Here is a 22,044-nt window from a genome sequence, read left to right as displayed (position 1 = left end):
TCCTGTCTGAGGGATTGTTAGTACTCTTGGGGGGACCATCTGACTTAATATTCCACTTTCTAGGCAAATTTGGAGACCATGATTACACCCACTGTGTCTTATTTTCCACATCTGAAATATGTGATAATAATAGTATGTACTTCACAGAGATGTTGTGAAGATTAAATGAGATTGTACTTGCTGCTATGCAACTATTTTTAACTAAAAAATTCAGCGATCTCACATGAATCAACCTAAGATATTTGAAGCACTCGTAATAGTGTTTGGCATATAGTAATTGCTCAGTAAATGTCAGCTATGATTTTTTTTTGTAATTACTCTTATTCACCATACTATTTCCCTCCTGATTTACTCATGCTCTCTATCAAACTACCTATCAAGGTACCATACTATTTCCTCCTGCTTTACTCAAGTTCTTTATCAAACTACCTAAAATAGCCCTATCCATTTTCCTTAAAGTGAACTGAATTATGTAATGACGGCCAGTGTTGAGACAAATTTCTATTAAAGTGAGAAGAATATTCTGAAAACAATAAAAAGTCCTCTTACTATGTTATTTTCATATGTCTTTTTATCTGATTCTTCTCAACCTTAGTACAAATACAAAGAAGGTTACCGTAAGCAACTGGGCCACCATGTGGGTTTCCGCACCCTGCAAGATGACCCCAAATTGGTATGGTCTATACATGCTGCCAAGATCCAGAGTGACAGAGAATACAAGAAAGCTTATGAGAAGTCTAAAGGAATTCACAATACACCGTTGGACATGATGTCGATTGTTCAGGCCAAGAAATGTCAGGTCCTGGTTAGTGATGTTGATTATCGCAATTATCTGCACCAGTGGACATGTTTGCCAGATCAGAATGATGTGATCCAGGCTAAGAAGGCCTACGAACTGCAGAGCGATGTACGTATATCATCACCAGGCTCTTGGGGAGATGTGTGTCTCTGTATATCATCATGGTGTATTCTCTAGGGACATAATTTAAGTGGTAATCTTAATAGAACCTAACATAATCTGTACATTTCATCGTAGTAGAATAACTGTGGAACATTTTCTGTCTTACAGAAGATTCCTTCTCATGTGGCTAGGCCTTTTTCATGAAGACAAAAAAAAAAAAAAATCACTCTCCTATTCTATGTAATTAGATATAAAATTTTAGTCCCAGTTGTTTAAACCCATTACATTTGCATGAGTAGATAGCTAAATTTCAGAAGCAAATGTGAACATAAGGAAATGTTGGTTTTAAATTTATCTGGCACATGTAGGAAAAATGTATATGTATATATTTATGTTTTTATATAGAGAGGTATATACAGATAAAAGTATATATCTTTTCCTCGTTGTACATACATCTAAAGACATTATTTTCCCAAATTCTTACAGATATTATTCTCAGTAGTGTAAAAAAAGGCAGATTTCAAATGGCGAGCACAGAAGCTCAACCTTGTATAAAAACAAAATTATGTGCCATTGCTATCTGTCATCCCACAAGTGACCCTTGTCAGCACTGCTCCAATTCCTGTGGGATATTGTGAACTTCTCCCAGTGATGCGTGCCGGGGATGTAATACCCAAACATTAATATTTAATGTTGATTCTTCTATTTCATGGGTTTGGCCACCCAGCTGATTTGAATAGAGGGAGTGTGTGGCCTGCTGGCATTGTGCTCTCATAGATTTGACTCTTGTGTACTCTTTCCTTTCCTTCATGCAGAACGTGTACAAGTCAGACCTGGAATGGTTGAAGGGTATAGGATGGTTGCCAGAGGGTTCTGTGGAAGTGATGAGAGTGAAGAATGCCCAGAATCTCCTGAATGAGAGGTTGTATCGTATAAAACCTGAGGACTTCAAATTCACCAGCATTGTCGATACCCCTGAAGTCATCCAGGCAAAGATCAATGCTGTACAGATCAGTGAGGTAAGCTGGGTTGATGATACGTTTGGACATATTGAAGAAGTCTCCGTAAGAATTTTGACTGTGAACTTTAAACTGCTGATACCAGCATTAGAACCTTGAACATTTGTGTATCCAGATAGAATTTCATATACTCAATCAAGTAACGGTATCCACATTTCATTTACTTGAATGACTCTTTGGTCAACATAATGTGGTAGGCATCTTTATATTCCACAGACTCTGATACACACTTTGAATATATTTTGAGGTCTTGCTTGTCATGCAAGTCCACCAGTTAATACCATGATCACAAAACTGCCACCTTTTTATTGCTTTTCAATCATGAGATAAGTTGAAAAGTCCAGGGGTGGCCCCAGTATTAGATATTATGATAGTTATTTGGACCAAGAAAGCCAGGACTCGATTAGTGATGTGGATTATTGTAGTTACCTGAGATGTGGGTTTACCTGCCAGATAGTTACTGGTGACTTAATGAAAAAGGATCATTTTACTACCATATTTCTGACTCATTTTCTATTTATAATTTATCACATATCAATATATTCTTGTTGATGTCACTATTGGCACCTTTTAAGTAAAAACACAAACAAAGGGGTGCCTGGGTGGCTCAGTCAGTTGATCATCTGACTTTTGATATCAGCTCAGATCTTGACCTTGGGGTCATGAGTTCAAGCCCTGTGTTGGGCTCCACACTGGGCATGGAGCCTACTCAACAGAAAAACAAAAAAAATCTGCACAAATGAAAACAAAATGATCTACATTTGTGTCTGAGAATATCCAAAGAGAACCTTAATTGTACCCATAATTTTATTCATGTAGTAATTGACTTATTTACTTATCAGCCATCCTTTTTTTTCCCCCCTTACTACCAGCCATTGTATCGTGATGCCTGGGAGAGAGAGAAGGCGAATGTGAATGTGCCAGCTGACACTCCAGTGATGCTGCAGTCCAAGATCAATGCCATACATATCAGTGATGTAAGGAACTACACATCCACTTGCTTTACACAGTATTTTTTACCTAACTGAAACTAAAGTTGATATACTCCAGAGGGAGTTTAGCCAAATGCATTTCCCTACCGTTCCTTTTTTTTCTAGTCTTTAATGCTAAGTGCCATGTGCGCACACACATGTGCATAGACACACATGTTATGCATGTGTGTATATAAATAGGTATGTGTGTCCCTATCTTTGTGGGAAGGAAAAATCCACTAGCTTCACAAAAAACACAAGATAAAAACATACATATGCAAGTATAGTAATATTTGGTTCTCTTTTTAGTGGCCCATCAGTGATTTTGTCCTTTTAAAGCCAAACGAGATCTATTTTTCTCATTTTCACATGATTTATTGTCTCCTAATTTCTCTCTTGAAAGAAAAAATGAACTTTACTAAATTTCATTAAAACTTTACTGAAACTTAATTTCAGTATGAAACCAGTCTATTTATACATCTCAAGGGGAGACTAATTTTCAATGTAACTTAAGAGATTTCCTTAAAACCGTCAGTAATGCTGACTCAGTGGCTCCCTCTTCAGATTAACTGTGGCATTGCAATCTCTCTTGGCAGAAACAATATAAGCAAGCTTGGGAAGCTGTCAAGATGAAGGGTTATGACCTGCGGGAAGATGCCATACCGATTCAGCACGCCCGGGCTTCCAGGGATATCGCCAGTGATGTGAGAGCTCCTCCTTTCCCAGCCTTAACCAGCACTAACTAATAGACGACCCATGGAAGTTAATACTTTTCTAATCTTTAACTTAATTCCCCAGTAATACACTTAAGTAGAATGGTGAGCGTCGGGATTAGTGTCTTGTTTTGAAATCTCAGATTCAAGAATAACTTTGACAACAGTTTGGTGACCCTTTTGCATTAGCACTGGGTTCTGCTGTTCTCATGTTTAAGCACAGATTTTTATTTTCTTTTCGGTATCTTCTCACGATCACGTAATCTACAAGCACTTATAAAAACGCATTGGGGACAAAGAGTTCTGTTGTTTCTTTTCTTTCTTTTTTTTTTTTTTTTAAAGATTTTATTTATTTATTTGACAGACAGATCACAAGTAGGCAGAGAGGCAGGCAGAGAGAGAGGAGGAAGCAGGCTCCCTGCTGAGCAGAGAGCCCGATGTGGGGCTTGATCCCAGGACCCTGAGATCATGACCTGAGCTGAAGGCAGAGGCTCAACCCACTGAGCCACCAGGCGCCCCAGTTCTGTTGTTTCTAAAAGTACAGCATACATAAATTGTTCCTGACATAACTTTATATAGTTGATGGACAAGCAATTTTTAAAGACTATACGTTTGTGTTTATGTGTGATAGAAAAATACTGATTTTTTCCATTTAAATGGGATTATACATTTTAAAGTAAAAATCTTTCAAAGTTTACACTTTAAAATTTATTTAAACAAAGAATCTAGTAGATAACCTAAAACATGAAGGTGAGACAGTGACTGGAGTTTGGGAAACACTAGATACGCCTATACTGGGGATAATCCAGAAGCACAGGACTTGCCTTAGAAGTGCTCATGCTGTCTTCATGCATATGGACATAGAAGGCAAGCCAATGTGTTAAGAATTGTAAAACGTATAGTATGGATTTAAGAAAAACAGTAACCAAGAAAAGCTAATCTAAGGGAGATGGAGTTATTTGGAACAGGCTATTTAGACAAAGTGAGTTTGAAAAAATGACTCTTCTTTCTTCTGTTCACATATACCAGTATCTGTACAAAACTGCTTACGAGAAACAGAAAGGCCATTATATTGGATGTCGCAATGCCAAGGAAGACCCTAAACTGGTTTGGGCGGCAAATGTGTTAAAGATGCAGAATGACAGGCTATACAAAAAGGCCTACAATGACCACAAGGCCAAGATCTCCATCCCAGTGGACATGGTGTCCATCAATGCTGCCAAAGAAGGCCAGGCATTAGCAAGTGATGTGGACTATCGCCAGTACCTGCACCACTGGTCTTGCTTTCCTGACCAGAATGATGTGATCCAAGCCAGGAAAGCCTACGACCTGCAGAGTGATGTAAGTTGCTGGCTTGTGCAGAGAGTACCCACCGAGGGGTCTGAGTAGTGAGCTGTTTTCCAGGAAGAAATCCTTCCACAGCTTTCCCTGGTCCTTCCTCCTAGGACTTGGAAAAATACAACTCTCCCTACATAAACCCTTTCAGGTTTACTGATTGCCTGTCTTACTGCTGGACCTATTGAGAAAGTTTTCTTTTTTACTGTTAGTGGTCCTGCCAGAATTTTTCTACAGATCCCTTAATGTGTGCAGTGTTTGTAGTTTCATAAACATGAGGATTCGCAGGGTCCCACAATGGAAGAATGACAGGGCTACTTCCTTGAAATTACTGTCAAAGGTCAGCAGCATGATCCAAACTCACTAGTTTCCTTAATATGGTATTCTTCACAATGTGATGTTGCATTCATTTACCTGATGTATTTTTAGACTTATTCATATTTTCTGCCTGTTCATTTTGTTGGAAATCATGGATTCCATCAGGATAGTTATTTCTTGTGTAGAATGAATGCCTTCTTTCAATCATTTATTATTGCTTTAAAAGTCCACCTGAGCTAATATGTTACTAAAGTATTCAGAATCCCATAGAGAGATTGAAGCATCCCACAGAGAGAGCACCTTCTGCATCATTTCTGCTTTTTATAGTGTGCACAGGTGCCCCCGCCACAGAAAACAAAGCAGACTGGAACACTGCTGTGCATATGAGGAATTGAGTTTGTGAGCTCATTGCTCAATTTTAATTACTGTTTGTGAGACATAAAATAGAACATAAAACTGCTTTCTTACTTTACTAAAAACAAACAAACAACAAAACCCGCTTCTACCTCACTTTGTTTTGCTTCCCAGGCCATCTATAAGGCTGACCTGGAGTGGCTTCGTGGCATTGGCTGGATGCCCATAGGGTCTCCTGAAGTGCTGAGGGTCCAAAATGCCCAGAAGATCCTGCGAGACAGTGTCTACCGTACACCTGTAGTGAGCCTCAAGTACACAAGTGTTGTCGACACACCTGAAGTTGTCCTTGCTAAGTCGAATGCTGAAAACATTAGTATTGTAAGTCCCCTTGTCCCCATATGTTAAACTAACTCATGCTTGTAAGTGACTGATAAATAATTAACCTGGTAAGCGATTTGTAGGAGAAAAATGTTGATGAAAGCGAAGATTTTAATATGTAATGTTGATGGAATTGTGTTCTCATTATTTATGAATTTCAAACGAAAAAGATATTAATACCAATTTCGTACTACATTTGAGCAACTTATGTGAAAAACTTTTAGGTTTTTTTTATTAATATGAAAAAATTTTGGATCAGAAAAGTTGGAAGTTGTGCACTGGAACTAGCAGAATTACAAACTGCAAAGTAATTTTGTTATTGTGGTTCTTTTTTCCATAGCCAAAGTACAGAGAAGTTTGGGACAAGGATAAAACTTCCGTCCACATAATGCCAGATACACCAGAAATTAATCTTGCTAGAGCTAATGCTCTTAATGTGAGCAATGTAAGTACCTCAACAGACCCCCTTTCTGTTTGGAAAGTCACCCGGTTGGTGCTATGATATCCCTAGGAAACTCTTCATAGGCAAGAGAGGAAGGATTGACTGGGTGGGGCTAGGGAAGATGCGTCACCATCAGCCCTTTAACCGGAAGTGAGGAGAGGAGCAGATCCCTGGCTCAGAGTCACCCAGAAAGGCCAGTTACTGGTGAGCCAATGTCAACATGAGAAAAGGGAGAAGGGAGTAAGGATGAGAAAGTTGAAAGAGACATAGATAAAGAGACACATGAACAAGAAAGGGGCATAATGACAGACGACACAAAATAATGATGAGAATTCTTTGCAAAACTTTATAGAAATTAGGGGCGCCTGCATGGCTCAGTCAGTCGTTAAGCGTCTGCCTTCAGCTGAGGTCATGATCCCAGGGTCCTGGGATTGAGCCCTGCGTCTGGCTCCCTGCTTGGTGGGAAACCTGCTTCTGCCTCTCCCACTCCCCCTGCTTGTATTCCCTCTTTCACTATCTCTCTCTGTCAAATAAATAAATAAATATTTTTTTAAAAATGAAAAAACTTTAAAAAACAAAAACAAAAAACTTTGTACAAATTTATTTTAATACGAGGATCTAGAGGGAATTTTCTAGGAAATCATAAATTACCAAAATGACCCCGAAAAATATATAGCAAGAAATTAAACAATTAAGCAAGAATTAAGCAAGCAAATTAAGCAAGAAATTAAAAACATATAGCAAGAAATTAAGAATTATTACAGACTCTCCTTCCTACTCTCAGATGTCAGGGTCATCCAGATGATTTCATAGGAGAATTCTTCCATAATTTCACAAAATAATCAGACTAACATAGAGCCTAATGAAAGAAGGAAAGCCATCACAATTACTAAAACTTGTCGAAGATAATTCCACAAAGGAAAACTGTAGACCAATAATGAGGAAAATCTTAAATAAAATACTAACAAATAAAATAGGAGACAGGATTCATCCATGAATGCCAAGAGGGTTCCATATTCAGAAACCTAATAATGTTATAGAACAAAAAAGAAAAATCACACATTCATCTTACTAGATTTGAAAAGAGGCATGTAACCAAATCCAATATCCACTCTTATTTTTAAAAATAAAGTCCTAGTAAAATAAAAATAAATGAATATCATCTTAATGTGTCTAAAAGAATAAATCTCAAATCAAAGGCCAGGCTCATCCTCAGTAAGTTAATCTTCTCATTCAAGCTAGGAATAAAACAAAGATGCCTACTGACATCACCATTATTTAATATTTGCTGGAACTTCTAGCTAAGTGAATAAGCTCCTCACTCAGGCCAAAATAATTAGAGAAGAGTAAGAATGAAAGATAAGTACTGGATTTAAAAGGCAAAATTATTATTTGCAGGATAAATCATTATGTCTGGAAAAAGGAAGAGAATGAACTTAAAAGTCTATTAGATAAAATGAAAGAATTCTATGGTTAGTCACACAGTTTAAGAAAGCTCAAGAAAGGTGTTGTCTCTATGGATCACAGAGATTTCTTGTGTGTAGAATAAATATGAACCTAGAAGAAGGCTACTGCCTTAGAGCAGTTTACCATGGTTTGGAATTTCCCATCTTTCAGAAAATAACAAATCTCTGAGGGAAGGAAGCTGCCCAGCAAAGATTCCTCACCATGTGCCAAACTACACCCATCAACTCTGTTGTAATGAGCTATTTTTTTCCGAGAGATGGGAAGAAAATAGAATTTGGAGCACTGATAATATTTTTCTAAGACAAGAATAGTATGGTGCAGTGCCATCTCATCACCAGCTGGCTGGTTGGAGAGGCAGTCCATTCCTCACTGCAACATAAACGGACTCCTCAACCTCTTCTTTTCAATCCAAAGGCATCTTTGGCCAGACTTTCGGGGAAAGTCCCATGTCCTCTCTTTTGCATGATACATTTCTCATCTGGAAATACCAGAATCCTATTGTTGATATCTTGATGTAAGCAGGACTAACATTTGAAGCCATGCCAAAAGTAAAGTTGTAAACTTTAGACATTTAAAAATTAGATATTAAGACATTCATGAGAATGACTTGTGCTTTAGAAGAAATCAAGCATCCTATTTGAATGCTAACCAAAATGTACTTTTTTTTTTATACATGGTGTTACCATTACTATAATAATCTTGATAAAATCCACTATATAAAATTGTTTCTATCATTTGGGAAACACAGCTTTTTCGGGATACTTGTATACGATTTTCTAGGTAACCAAGCAAATTCACATTAACTTGACTCATTTAATTTCAAACTAATCATATGAGTAAAATAGGTTACTTTGTTTTTATCAGATGGAAAAGTTGAAACTTAAAGTGATTGAGGAATTGACCCATGTTCTTAAAGTTAGTAGATCAATTTTGGTCTCAAACTCAGATTTTTTTTTTAATAAAAAATATATTTGACTACATAAACAAAAATGTATTACATAATTAAAAATAGTGTCACTATATATAATTAAACTAAATAAATAAAAACAAAAGATTTTATATAACATAATAACAAGTTTGCATTAAGTATTCTCCAATACATTGAAATGTGGAGAATGTGATTTTTGTATTAAAAAGTCTATTGTTAAATAGGACCATGCAAAATTCATACAAAAACTTGAGTGAAAATTCATACAAAACTTATCTGTACTTACAAGGTCAAAATTTGTATGAGCACTCATATATCATATATGCAAAGCCCATAAAACTATTAATAATTGAAATTAATCTCTCCTTTCTGCACTGTTAAGGCTCCCGTTTGATTGGTATTTCTGAATCATACGTTTAAATTACTGTGATTTCTGAGTCTGACATTGTCAATACAGAATGTGCCTGTTTAAATATGAACATATATTTAAAAAGCTTTCTGTACATCAGTCACTACCCTAATTAACTTCTATCCAAATAAAAACACGCTGCATTTAAAGAAATGGCTACTGTGGAACCGCCTGGGTAGTTCATTCGGGTAAGCATCTGACTCTTGATCTCAGCTCCCGTGTTGATCTCAGGATCATGAGTTCAAGTCCCACATGGGGCTCCATGCTGGTGGTGGAGCCTACTTTTTAAAAAAAGGGCTGTTAACCTCCAACTGTGCTTCAGAAGGAACATCAAACATTCCCAAATAATATTTATCATCAACCACATAAGATCTAAGAAGCCATCCTGGGGTAAACCTCCCCACAAATATAAAAAGTTTATAATTCTGAAGGTTACAAAATTGAGTTGAACTCTAAAGTTGAATAAATTGAATTACTGAATTAAAGCAATCCAGTAATCCTTATTAATGTCTGACCTTCACCTTAGCCCAATGTTAGCAATACAGCCATACAAAGAGCCGCTAAGCCCTGTTATATAAACCAGGAACAACTACACAGAAGCCATGATTTAAATTAGAAAGAACTCTGGTCAAGCCCAGCTCTTTGGACTCCAGACACAGTTTCATCTTCCTGTAGCGTGGTGGTGAATTCTTCTTTCACCTATTCCCTTCTTAACTGATTCTGGGACTTCAAAACTGGACTGCTTTGATGGTAATTCTACTTGAACCCTTGAAATTATCAGTACATCTGAATCCAAAGTGGTACCCTATTTTATCCCCTCTTCAGAAAATTTACCGTGAGGATTGGGATGAAATGAAGATGAGTTGCGACGTACGGCTGGACGCCATCCCCATCCAGGCTGCCAAGGCCTCCAGGGAGATTGCCAGTGACGTAAGTGTGGCCTTGTTTGACTTGTCAGTTTCTGAGCAAAGATCCTAGGTGCATCGGGGGTACATACTGTGATCCATCTGCTTTGTTTTTCCGTCTCCAGTATAAATACAAGCTTGACCACGAGAAACAGAAGGGACACTATGTGGGGACCCCCACGGCCAGGGATGACAACAAAATCCGCTGGGCCCTCATAGCTGGCAAGATTCAGAATGAAAGAGAGTACCGGCTGCACTGGGCCAAATGGAAGACCAAGTTCCAAAGCCCTGTGGATATGCTTTCCATCGTGCATTCTAAAAATTGCCAGACCCTGGTCAGCGACATTGATTACCGCAATTACTTACACCAGTGGACCTGCATGCCTGACCAGAATGATGTGATTCAGGCCAAGAAAGCCTACCGACTGCAAAGTGATGTGAGTGGGCTGCGTTTTAGTTCGAGCTCTTCTCTCATTTTGCCATGTCTCCCAGAAAGTTGATATCCCTAAATTTTTGTAGCATCACTTCCTGTCTTGATACAGCTAAGAATTTGGTTTTAGTTAGACCTTATAGTACAGTGTCAAAAACCAGCAAAGCTGTGAAAGATCTAGATTCTGTATCAAGGAATAAATGGTTGTGTGAATACAAATGTTAATTTTAATGGTATAAAGACAACTGCTGTGAAGATATTATTTATGGCATTTAAGTAGCAACAAAGGGGGGTACCTGGGTGGCTCAGTGGGTTAAAGCCTCTGCCTTCGGCTCAGGTCATGATCTCAGGGTCCTGGGATAGAGCCCCGCATCCGTCTCTCTGCTCAGCAGGAAGCCTGCTTCCTCCTCTCTCTCTGTCTGCCTCTCTGTCTACTTGTGATTTCTGTCAAATAAATAAATAAAATCTTTAAAAAAAAGTAGCAACAAAGGTTCATATCATAAGTAAAACGTTGGCAGTCTGTGGAAAGAATGTAGGCACAGATTAGCTTTTTTAGTTAATACAATGTTTAAAAATCTTGAATTAAGTTGCTGCGTTTTTAAATCAGGAAATTTGGGGTACAAATCTAAGATTTCTTAGTTCTTTAGAAAAAAATCAGAGAATGAATCTCTGGATATGCTTTACACCCCTGGCAACAATGGCGGGAGCTGAATTGAGGCTAACCCCCTTCAAATAGAAAATAGATACCCCAGTTTTTCATATCACTTGACCTCCTAATGAATTTACTTATGTTACCTGCCTGGCTGCTTGAGTATGTCATCCTTCTATGTGTTTTTCCATCAAACCAAGGGGTGGAATAAATAGGACCCTATGCCCAGAGTTGCTGAAATCACTCGGCCTTGTCCCCACAGGCTGTCTACAAGGCGGACTTGGAATGGTTACGTGGGATCGGGTGGATGCCAAATGATTCCGTTTCTGTCAATCACGCCAAACATGCCGCGGATATCTTCAGTGAGGTATTCCAAGATTTTACCCTGCCATTCAGTGCGTTTCCTGGGAGGCTGAATTAAAATATACAAACCGGGGCGCCTGGGTGGCTCAGTGGGTTAAGCCACTGCCTTCGGCTTAGGTCATGATCTCGAGGTCCTGGGATCAAGCCCCGCATCGGGCTCTCTGCTCAGCGGGGAGCCTGCTTCTCTCTCTCTCTCTGCCTGCCTCTCTGCCTGCTTGTGATCTCTGTCTGTCAAATGAATAGATAAAATCTTTTTTAAAAAAAAATTTAAAAAAAAAAAAAAGAAGAGTAAAATATACAAACCAAAACTCATTCACTCCCCATCAGCAATTTGGACAGTTGCTTGCGACTGCTGTCATTTAAGCTGGACATACCCTTTCCCAAAACAATCCTCTGCTGTCCCTATCACATCAGGGTACCACATCCATAAGATAATATCCAGTATGCCCAGCTGATGCTTGGAATTGTATAAGTGGAAAACATCTTTTGTCAGCAATGGTGATACGTTTGGGAGAAGCTTGTCCAGTTGAAAGACATGTATGGAGTAACATGATATACAGAATGAATCAGTACATGATTGGTAGCTAAGCAAACCTACTACTTTAAAATCTGTGGGAGATATAAGAAGGCAACTCCATTGTTAAAAAATAAAATGCTAAGGAAAAGACCAAGTTGCCAACAAGGTGCTGTTCAAATATGGCACTCTACACTTCTAGTAGAGAAAGACCCTTAAATCTAGTGCCTCTTTCTCCGCTCAGACAGGACCAGAAACTGCAACTATCTGAAGGGTATTTTCTTTCCCCTAGAAAAAATACCGCACAAAAATAGAAACTCTCAACTTTACTCCAGTGGATGACAGAGTTGATTACGTGACTGCAAAACAAAGTGGCGAGATCCTCAATGATGTAAGTACACGGCTCTCGTTCTAAAATTGCCTAGTCGTGAAATGTCATTTCCAAAGCTTTCCCACCTACGTTCGCTCAGTATGCGATCATCGTCTACGATACGGGTTGTAATCGTTGGGACGATGCTAACATTTGCTTGGACAGCATTGTACTTTCTTAACATCAAGTAACTTAAGCCTCTTGCCTCTCATTTCCAGATTAAATACCGGAAAGATTGGAACGATACCAAATCGAAATACACCCTCACAGAAACCCCTTTGCTGCACACTGCCCAGGAGGCAGCCCGGATACTGGACCAGGTAGGGGTTTTAGTCGGATGCCTGGTACTCTGTGTGGGGGCAGAGGACCATAGTGGAACTGTGGGTCAGGGATGCACACGACCAATTTCCCATCCGGACTGCTTCGTGTAAGCCTCTGTTGTGGCTCTCTGTCTTTTAGTATCTCTACAAGGAAGGCTGGGAGAAGCAGAAGGCTACGGGTTACATCTTGCCTCCAGATGCAGTGCCGTTTGTTCACGCCCATCACTCTAGTGACGTTCAGAGCGAGGTAATTTACCCGGGTATGAGTGCACGCTGGAGTGTGCCTGGGGCTAGCAGGCCCGGCCAGACTTGAGGATGGCTGAAGTACCTGTTCCCTTCTAGATCTCCCTGTGGGCTTCGGGAGTTTTGTCTTGTTTCGTGGGCTTTCTGTAAGAGCTATCCTTTGAGTGCTTTACTCTTTCTCCTATTCCCTCACTCCCTTAAGATCTCTGAGCTTTCAAATAAGACATAGGCAGAATTAGAAAGCTAATACAGTTTTTCTATTTTTAAATTGATATTTCTTTATATTTATTTATTTTTGTGCTTTTTATTATCTCTTCTCAGGGAGGCAGATGCCAAGAGGCCGAAGGCCTGCATCTGCTGAGGTTTCAAGCCCCTCTTTCCCTTGAGTGCTTGTCAAAACTGATGCAGTCTCTGTTTTCCTCCTACCAGCTGAAATACAAAGCTGAGCATGTAAAACAGAGGGGTCATTATGTTGGTGTTCCGACGATGAGAGATGATCCCACACTGGTTTGGTTTGAGCACGCAGGCCAGATTCAGAATGACAGACTGTACAAAGAGGACTATCACAAAACAAAGGCCAAGATCAATATACCTGCTGATATGGTGTCGGTGTTGGCTGCCAAGCATGGGCAGGAGCTTGTCAGTGATATTGATTACCGTAATTACCTGCACCAGTGGATATGTCATCCTGACCAAAATGATGTTATCCAGGCAAGGAAGGCCTATGACCTACAGAGCGATGTAAGTGATTTCGTTTCTTAATGATCTAGAAATGTATACTCTGAGCATTATAAGCAACACTCTGGAAGCACCAAGCTTCTAAACTTCAAGACATAAATATTGAGTTTGGTCCCAGAAGAGAATTAAGGCTGGATATGAGGTAGAGAAAGCCCAAGAGCAGGGACTGGCTGGCTGACAGCTTTGCCTACTATGTATGTCGGAATAACCTTCAAAGTCATTGAAAAAAAAATTTTTTTTATATCTTTGCCATCAGCAACATCTCACATCTGCCTGGAAAATTATCAGTTGATTTAAAATAATGGTAATTGGCTTGGGGTGAGAATGGAGAGTGAGTGGGGATTTTAACAATATTAGAGGATAGTGTAGTCGAGGACCCGGGAATGCCTTGTTCTTGCTCGGCCAGGCGTTTTACTCCTTCAGGCATTTATGAAGGACTTGATTGCAAGGAATCAAAGCGAAGGGGAAGCAGAGTACCAACGAGCCACATGAGGGCCCAGAATCCCTCACACAGACTTTTGGTAAAGGCATATAGGGTAGAGGGTACATGACGTAGGCCATCTTGCAGTGAAGCTCGAGTCAAGACCTGTAGCTGCCGCCAGCCATTGGTAAGGAACAGAAACACAGTGCATCGACGTGATGCTCCGGTGCCCCCAGGAGCTAACCCTGCTGGGTCTTCTCATTACCAAGTGGGAGCAGGAAATCAAGGACTGCCTGCAGCACAGATGCTGAGCTTGAACATCCCACCTCACTGTTGCTGCGGCAGAAGGACTGTTGTGGACCTTTAATCAGATTAGCAGCTCCACTGCTGGTGAGGGCTGGCCTGAGAGAATCGAGGCACTAGGTGGGGGAGGGGAGAGCTAGGCTTGGCAGGAGGGATGTGTCCCCCTGCTCTACAACACATGTGCATTTAGTCATGTCATTTTCTTTATATAGTCTGAATGTCCTGCATATTTCTAAGTAATTAAATATAAGTCCACCTAAAATTATACCCTCCTTAGTAAAACCTTTTCTTAGGCTCACTGGTGAAAACAATGGCTCCCTGCCCATAACTCCCACAGCTCTGGGGTGTTCTAGCTCTTACACTCTCCCCTCATAAAGGACTTCTGTTTACACTAGACTCCTTTATACTTAGCCCTCAAATCACCTAGCACACTACCTCACTCATAATTACAGGCTCGGGAAATATTTTTCAGGGGGCGCCGGTGTGGTTGGTGGGTTAATTATTAAGCCTTTGCCTTCTGCTCAGGTCGTGATCCCAGGGTCCTGGGATCAAGCCCCGCATCGGGCTCTCTGCTGAGCTTCTCCCTCTCCCTCTGCCTGTCACCCTGCCTGATTGTACCCTCTATCTCTCTGTCAAATAAATAAATAAAATCTTAAAAAAAAAATATTTTTCAGGTGAACAGGTGAAATAATGACTGAATCAATGAGGCAAGAGTTACTAAAGAGGGGCGCCTGGGTGGCTCAGTGGGTTAAAGCCTCTGCCTTCGGCTCAGGTCATGATCCCAGGGTCCTGGGATCGAGCCCCGTGTCGGGCTCTCTGCTCAGCAGGGAGCCTGCTTCCTCCTCTCTCTCTGCCTGCCTCTCTGCCTACTTGTGATCTCTGTCAAATAAATAAATAAAATCTTTAAAAAAAAAAAAAAAGTTGCTAAAGAGAAACCCTTAAAAAGCTCCTGAAAAAGTTGCTTCTAATCTACTATCTGTAACCCTGTGTCAGTCATTTATATCGGCATTGTATCTCTCTTCCTACTCTCAGAATGTCTACAAAGCTGACCTGGAGTGGCTCCGTGGCATTGGCTGGATACCCTTGGATTCTGTGGACTATGTGAGGGTTACGAAGAACCAGGAAATGGTGAACCAGGTACACGAAGCCTGTTCTCACCTAGAGCCTGGCCCCCTTGCCTACTGTGTGGGGGCAGGTACACAGTGGAAGGAGACCAGTCTTAATCATCTTTTTCCTTACAGATAAAATATAAGAAAGATGCTCTTGACAACTATCCTAACTTTACAAGTGTGGTGGACCCACCAGCGGTTGTTTTGGCTAAGATTAACTCAGTCAATCAAAGTGATGTAAGTTTGTTTTATGTATAATGATGTGCATGGACTGGGGAGTTAGTGGTCTGTCATTGATTACATTTGCTTACCTCCAGATAACTGCTTGTAAAAAAATGGACAATGGGGTGGGAAACTATGAGATTGTCTTTGGTGGGAATGTCTTAAAAGTCACTAATAGGAGGCATACTGTACTCACTTACAGAAAATATCTATATTCTTGTCCAAATTATTAGGTAAAATGAACTGAAATCCAACCAGTTCCTTAGTTTTTAATCTCTAAATGTAGACTGATTATTATCTTGCTAGGTAGAAACTATGAAACTTTAAATATACATTTATATTAACCAGAGGTTTTGTTTGGTTTTGTCTTATTTTCTCTCCTTAGGTAAAATATAAAGAAACATTTAATAAAAGAATAAAGGGCAAGTATACATTTTCTCCAGATACGCCATATATCACCCACTCCAAAGACATGGGAAAGCTCTATAGTACTGTAAGTTTTATTTTATGTGATTACAACTCAGTTCTTAATTTTAAGCTCTTGTCACTATTCATATCTTTGGCTGATTTTGTGAAAAACTGAATTTATAAGATTATTATATTTAGCCTTGTTTATTAGAAATAAATTTGTCTTGTGTATTAGAAATAGCATTTATTCAGGTGGTATTTTTTTGAGCTCCTGTGATGTGCCAGGCACTGTAGGAAGCACCAAGGTGCTAAAGCTTAATAAGACAAGCCTGTCAGGAGCCCATGTAAATGAGAGGGACAGACATTCAAGTAAAGAGATAATAATGTATCAGGAGCTATAGTAGCTCTAGGCGCAGGTAGTACTGAGCACCTGCCAACAGGGAAAAGAGAGGAAAGGCTGGTCTTTCTTTGGCAGTCATGTATAAATATCTCCAACCAACAAATGGAAGACTTCCCCTCCAAATTTTAATTCATCTAAGTCAAAGGATGATGCGTGTGTATATAGCATGTGTATATGTGTATGCCCAATGGAAAACAATCTTTGGTGATTCCCTATGTGAACATTTATTTTCACTTTTATTAGAACTATAAATATCATTAGACTTGGTTATAAAATGCCTCAGTGTCTGCAGATTTAATTTGCAGTAAACCAAAAAATTCTGCCATCTTAGTAGGTAGGCACAATAATGGCTCTAATAAAGGTATAAGCTTTGCCTTTCAACATAAGTATTTTGCTGTGGTTTTACCATTTTCTTTTTAGCAATATCTGAAGGAAGTTGACCACAAACTTTTGTTGACAACATATTTCTTTATTCCAGATACTGTATAAAGGGGCATGGGAAGGAACCAAGGCCTACGGATATACCTTGGATGAACGTTACATTCCTATTGTTGGAGCCAAGCATGCTGACTACGTGAACAGTGAGGTCAGTAGCACTTTCTCCTCTCGTGGGTGTAAGAGTCTTCATTGGGGAGCTGGTTAGAAAATCCCAGTGATTCTCAATGCTGTACCTACTTCACAGCTTAAATACAAAGAGACCTATGAGAAGCAGAAGGGCCACTACCTGGCTGGAAAAGAAATCAGTGAGTTCCCTGGTGTGGTTCACTGTCTGGATTTCCAAAAGATGAGGAGTGTGGTAAGCAAAGCTCACTTTCATAGAGGATTTGTCCCTTACGTGTACTGTTAGTCTGCATGTTTGTAACATGTTCTTTAGCTGAGAGAGGCATGACTCCTTCTTGAGATTTATCCCCACGCCTGCAAGTTAGCCTTGTGTACCTTTGCTAGCCCTGGGCTTCCTCCCTTCCCCTTCCTCCTCCACTAACCCACAGTGAGGTATCTATGTTTGGAAAAAGGAGAAAGCAACGAGGTAACTATTTACCCCTGTGTTATGAAAGGATGGGACATTGAAAAAGAAGAACATATTCAAGTATCTTTGTTTATTCTATAGGTACTGATCTATACTAGAGCTAAGACTCAAAAAGAGATCAATCTGTATAATTAACATGTGAATCCCTTTCTTCTTTTTGTCTTTAAAAACTATGACTCTTTAGTTGAACTACAGAAGAGATTACGAGGACACCAAAGCCAATGTTCACATCCCCATTGATATGATGAATCACGTACTGGCTAAACACTGCCAGTACATCCTCAGTGACCTGGAATACCAACACTTCTTCCATCAGTGGACGTCTCTCCCAGAAGAACCCAACGTTATACGGGCTCGCAATGCTCAGGAAATCTTGAGTGATGTATGATGTCCTTTCTGCAGCTTGACTTAGTTACAGGCTTCATTTGACCGTGCCCTCCATGCTCCATTCGTCCCCATATTCATAAATTTTGCTGCTTTTTAGAACAGTGACATGAGTGACCGCTTTTTGGTGTAAGAAGACCTTACACCAATGACCCCTATGTTAAATATTTAGCTTGTTTTCACACAGGCCTACACTTAGCTATTCCTCTCCTTCTAAGTTTCTTTAGGTCAGGGCATTACAGGCCTCCAGCTGTTGAGAGGCCCACCCTATGACCACTAAGCACTGAGCACAGCCAACAGCTGATAGGAAATTATCAAAATGCCCAGTTATAAATTCAGTAGTCCCTGTCACCTTTTATTCCTTCTTTCATGCAGAATGTGTATAAGGATGACTTGAATTGGCTGAAAGGCATTGGATGCTATGTTTGGGATACACCTCAGATCCTCCATGCCAAGAAAGCATATGACCTCCAGAGTCAGGTGAGCTTTTTCTGGAAGGACTGGCTCCCTATGGACCTGTGGAATCCATGGTGCTCTCTGTGGGGTGACAGCCAGGCCAGTCCTGTGCCAGGCAGGAAAAGCTGCAGGATCCAAGGTGACCGAAGGCCCCCTGCCCAATAAAACCTCTCCTGGTGACCTGCTCTGGCATTGGACCCTCTCAGTTTTAGTCTATCCTGGGGTTGAAGCATTTGATGTCTCTAACAGAAAGTTTCCTGAGAGGTGTTTTCATAGTGAACCGCTCTCAAGCAGCTATGCTGAAGTTGATAAGGTTAACTTGCAGGGAGTAAAATGCAAATGCACACGCTTGGACCTCAGGTAGATAAGTTCTGAAGTAAAAACTAGGTATTTGGAAAATTTCCCGGCATGTGGTTGGGCTCTGACAGGACAGGTTAGCGGAACACTGAGCCTGAGGGACCGCAGTCAGGGATGGGGTGCGTGCAGGGAAAAGACAACAAAATGAAGACGAGGACCTGACAAAGAGCCAGCCCCCACTGTTGGTCGAGAAAAAGTATTCATTTTGACAATCATCCAGAGTCGGCAGGAATATAGAATGACGGCGTCTCTGTTACTATTAAAACAGGAACCCAGAAGTAAATAAAAACCCATCTAAGTTGGCACAAACTGCCCAGGCTGGTGGCAGACCTGTATTTTACCATTTCCGGTGACTTGTTTTTCTTTACAGCTGCAATACACGGCAGCAGGGAAAGAAAATCTGCAAAACTACAACCTGGTCACGGACACCCCACTTTACGTGACTGCTCTTCAAAGTGGCATCAACGCCAGTGAGGTGCGTCTTCCTCATACTGTTCTTCCAGGATGAGCCCTTGTTAGCTCTACGCACTTGCGAAGAGCAGGAAAGAATAACCCATCTTTTGTGTGTGTAGGTGAAATATAAAGAAAATTACCATCAGATTAAGGACAAATACACGACCGTTCTAGAAACAGTGGATTACGACAGAACCAAGAACCTGAAGAGTCTTTATAGCAGCGTGAGTTCCTTTTTTCATCTTCGTCTTTATTCTCCTTCCGAGACGATAAGGGAATAGTTGGGATAGGCACCTTAACTGCAAAGGTTTTTCCAGTTTTTTCAGGAAGCTTCAGATTCCTCCTTTATCCCACCAGTAGTCCTACTCCCAATTCAGCCAGCCCAAGTGGAGTATTGCACCGTCTCGAACAGTGGAACAAATTCAGTTGCTGTTCCCTTACTGCAGGCGGGTAGGGTTGAAGCTATGCTACACTGACCCTGAGCTCGTCCTTCCCTGGCTTTGCCAGGGGCCACTGGCTTAAGCCTACAAAGACACTCTTTTTTTTCCTCCTCTCAATTGGTTAATTCTACAAACATTTTTCACACTTCATTTTGAATAATTTTAGATTTACAGAAAAGTTGCAAAAATAGTAGAGAATTCCAGCAATTCTCTACTAGAATTGTCTGTAATGCAATGATCAAAACTAAGAAAAGCCCCTATGGCTTTTTTTATTTTTTTTTTTTAGATTTTATTTAGGGGCATCTGTGTGGCTCCCTATGTTAAGCGCAGGCTCCCTGCTCAGTGGGGAGTCTGCTTCCCCCTCAACCTGCCACTCCCCCTGCTTGTGCTCTATCTCTCTGTCAAATAAGTAAATATTTTAAAAAAGATTTTATATGAGAGAGAGAGAGAGAATGAGACAGCATCTGTGGGAGGAGGGGCAAAGGAAGAGGAAGAAGTAGACTTCCAGCTGAGCAGGGACCCCACCCTCCTCCTCAGGGCTCATCAGGACCTGAGCTGAAGGCAGATGCTAAACCCACTAAGCCATCCAGGCATGCAAAGTACTATGGCTTTTTTTTTTTTTTTTTGGGGGGGGGGAGAGAGGGAGAACACAAGTAGGGGAAGTGGGGGAGGGAGAAGTAGTCTTCCCACCAAGCAGGGAGCCGGGTGCGGGCCTCGATCCTATGACCCTGGGATCAGGACCCTGGAATCATGACCTGAGGCAAAGGCAGATGCTTAACAACTGAGCCACCGAGGTGCCTCTGGCTTTTAACAAATGCAAAGAGTCGTGTATTCACCGTCATAATGAAGATACTGAAAACCTCTCTATCACCTCAAAATTTGCCTCTTGCTTCCCTTCTCTCCCTAGACATCCATAGAGATATTGTATGCACCAGTTAAAACAACAAACAAACAAACAAACAAAACTTTTAAAAACCTTTTCCAGAATGTCATGTAAATGAAATTACGAAGGATGTAGCTATCAGGTCTGGCTCTCTTAGCAAAATGCATGTGTGCACTACACACATTGCCATATAAACCAGTAGTTTATTGTTCTTATTGCAGAATAATATTCCACTGCATGAATGTACCACAATTGTTGATCCATTCACAGTCAAAGGACATCTGAGTTGTTTCTAGTTTTTGACAATTATGAATAGAGCTGCTATATACATTTGAGTATAGGTTTTTGTGTATATGTAAGTTTTCATTTCTCTTGAGTAAATAAATACCTGGGAGTGAAAATATTTTTTGAGCTCCCACTAGCTACAAAAAACTAGGAAAGGATAAATAGATCTTAAGTTAGTGGTTTTCATCCTTCAGAATTTCCTAGACTTACGGGAAATGAATCAAAAACTTTGTTTTAATTTATGTACAGTAAAAGTCACTCTCTGTGGTATATGGTACTATGGCTTTACAAATACATAGTCATGTAGTCACCCCAGTGGTCAAGATATAGAAAAGTTCTTTATCACCCCATGATAACTGCCAAACTGTGATAAGTACTATGGTAGAGAACAAAATAACGGAGTGTGAAATTACGGTCATGGCATTAAACCTGTTATTCACTGAGGGGTACTTGGATCCTACTGAGTATGAAGATCATGGGGTGTTAAGGAGTGTCTGAAAAAGGTAGTTACAGGAAAGATACCCTCACGAGCCAACCAGAATGCATTTTTCTGTATTCACAAGATAATTTTTAACCCCTACAGAACCTGTACAAGGAGGCTTGGGATAGAGTGAAAGCCACCAGCTACATCTTGCCTACCAGCACCATGTCCCTGACACATGCCAAGAACCAGAAGCACCTGGCCAGCAATGTAAGTCAAGTGCAAAGGTGATAACCTCCTCCCCACCCTCTGTCTTCTCCAGTTCTCTGCTCCTAGTATCTTTCTGGCTAATTCACGTGTTATATATATTATATGTTTATATATATTATAAAAGAAAATCTTAAATTACATGAGGTATTTAGATAAAATATTAAGTTGTAGGAACTTTAACCCTTTAGGCCTAAAATATTAAGTAAAGCCTTTAATTGTAAAATTCCCTATAACTTTCATTGCAGTCCTAATACAGTTCCCTTTCAGAAAGATAACCTCTTTTAGAGACTTTTACCTCTTAATTGTGAATTGTGAATTTTACATAGCACTGTAGATCTCTTTTTCTACCAAGACCCACAGTGAGAAATTTGTTTTATGTTGCGAGTTCACAGACAGCTGAAGTTTACGTGAATTCCTTCTGACAGTGTTTTACAGAAG

The 22,044-nt window shown here is 40.2% G+C and overlaps 1 protein-coding gene across 1 annotated transcript in view; it reads left to right on the top strand.

Annotated features, from left to right (window-relative positions):
* The window catches only part of LOC111149725 (nebulin), a 201,455-nt gene that overhangs the window by 112,716 nt on the left and 66,695 nt on the right, over positions 1-22,044 (top strand). The window contains exons 69-87 of the mRNA XM_022507000.1: positions 5,786-5,989; positions 6,330-6,434; positions 10,061-10,165; positions 10,266-10,577; positions 11,482-11,586; positions 12,389-12,487; positions 12,685-12,786; positions 12,926-13,033; positions 13,459-13,770; positions 15,524-15,628; positions 15,733-15,837; positions 16,208-16,315; positions 17,109-17,216; positions 17,313-17,426; positions 17,842-18,039; positions 18,417-18,521; positions 19,225-19,329; positions 19,427-19,531; positions 21,499-21,606. Of these exons, the coding sequence (XP_022362708.1) occupies positions 5,786-5,989; positions 6,330-6,434; positions 10,061-10,165; positions 10,266-10,577; positions 11,482-11,586; positions 12,389-12,487; positions 12,685-12,786; positions 12,926-13,033; positions 13,459-13,770; positions 15,524-15,628; positions 15,733-15,837; positions 16,208-16,315; positions 17,109-17,216; positions 17,313-17,426; positions 17,842-18,039; positions 18,417-18,521; positions 19,225-19,329; positions 19,427-19,531; positions 21,499-21,606 (2,613 nt within the window). The remainder of the gene's footprint in view (positions 1-5,785; positions 5,990-6,329; positions 6,435-10,060; positions 10,166-10,265; positions 10,578-11,481; positions 11,587-12,388; positions 12,488-12,684; positions 12,787-12,925; positions 13,034-13,458; positions 13,771-15,523; positions 15,629-15,732; positions 15,838-16,207; positions 16,316-17,108; positions 17,217-17,312; positions 17,427-17,841; positions 18,040-18,416; positions 18,522-19,224; positions 19,330-19,426; positions 19,532-21,498; positions 21,607-22,044) is intronic.

The sequence above is a fragment of the Enhydra lutris genome, unplaced genomic scaffold, assembly GCF_002288905.1.
Source record: "Enhydra lutris kenyoni isolate GAN:26980312 unplaced genomic scaffold, ASM228890v2 scaffoldscaffold1, whole genome shotgun sequence".
Lineage (NCBI taxonomy): Eukaryota > Metazoa > Chordata > Mammalia > Carnivora > Mustelidae > Enhydra > Enhydra lutris.
This window is presented reverse-complemented; position numbering and strand designations above follow the sequence as displayed.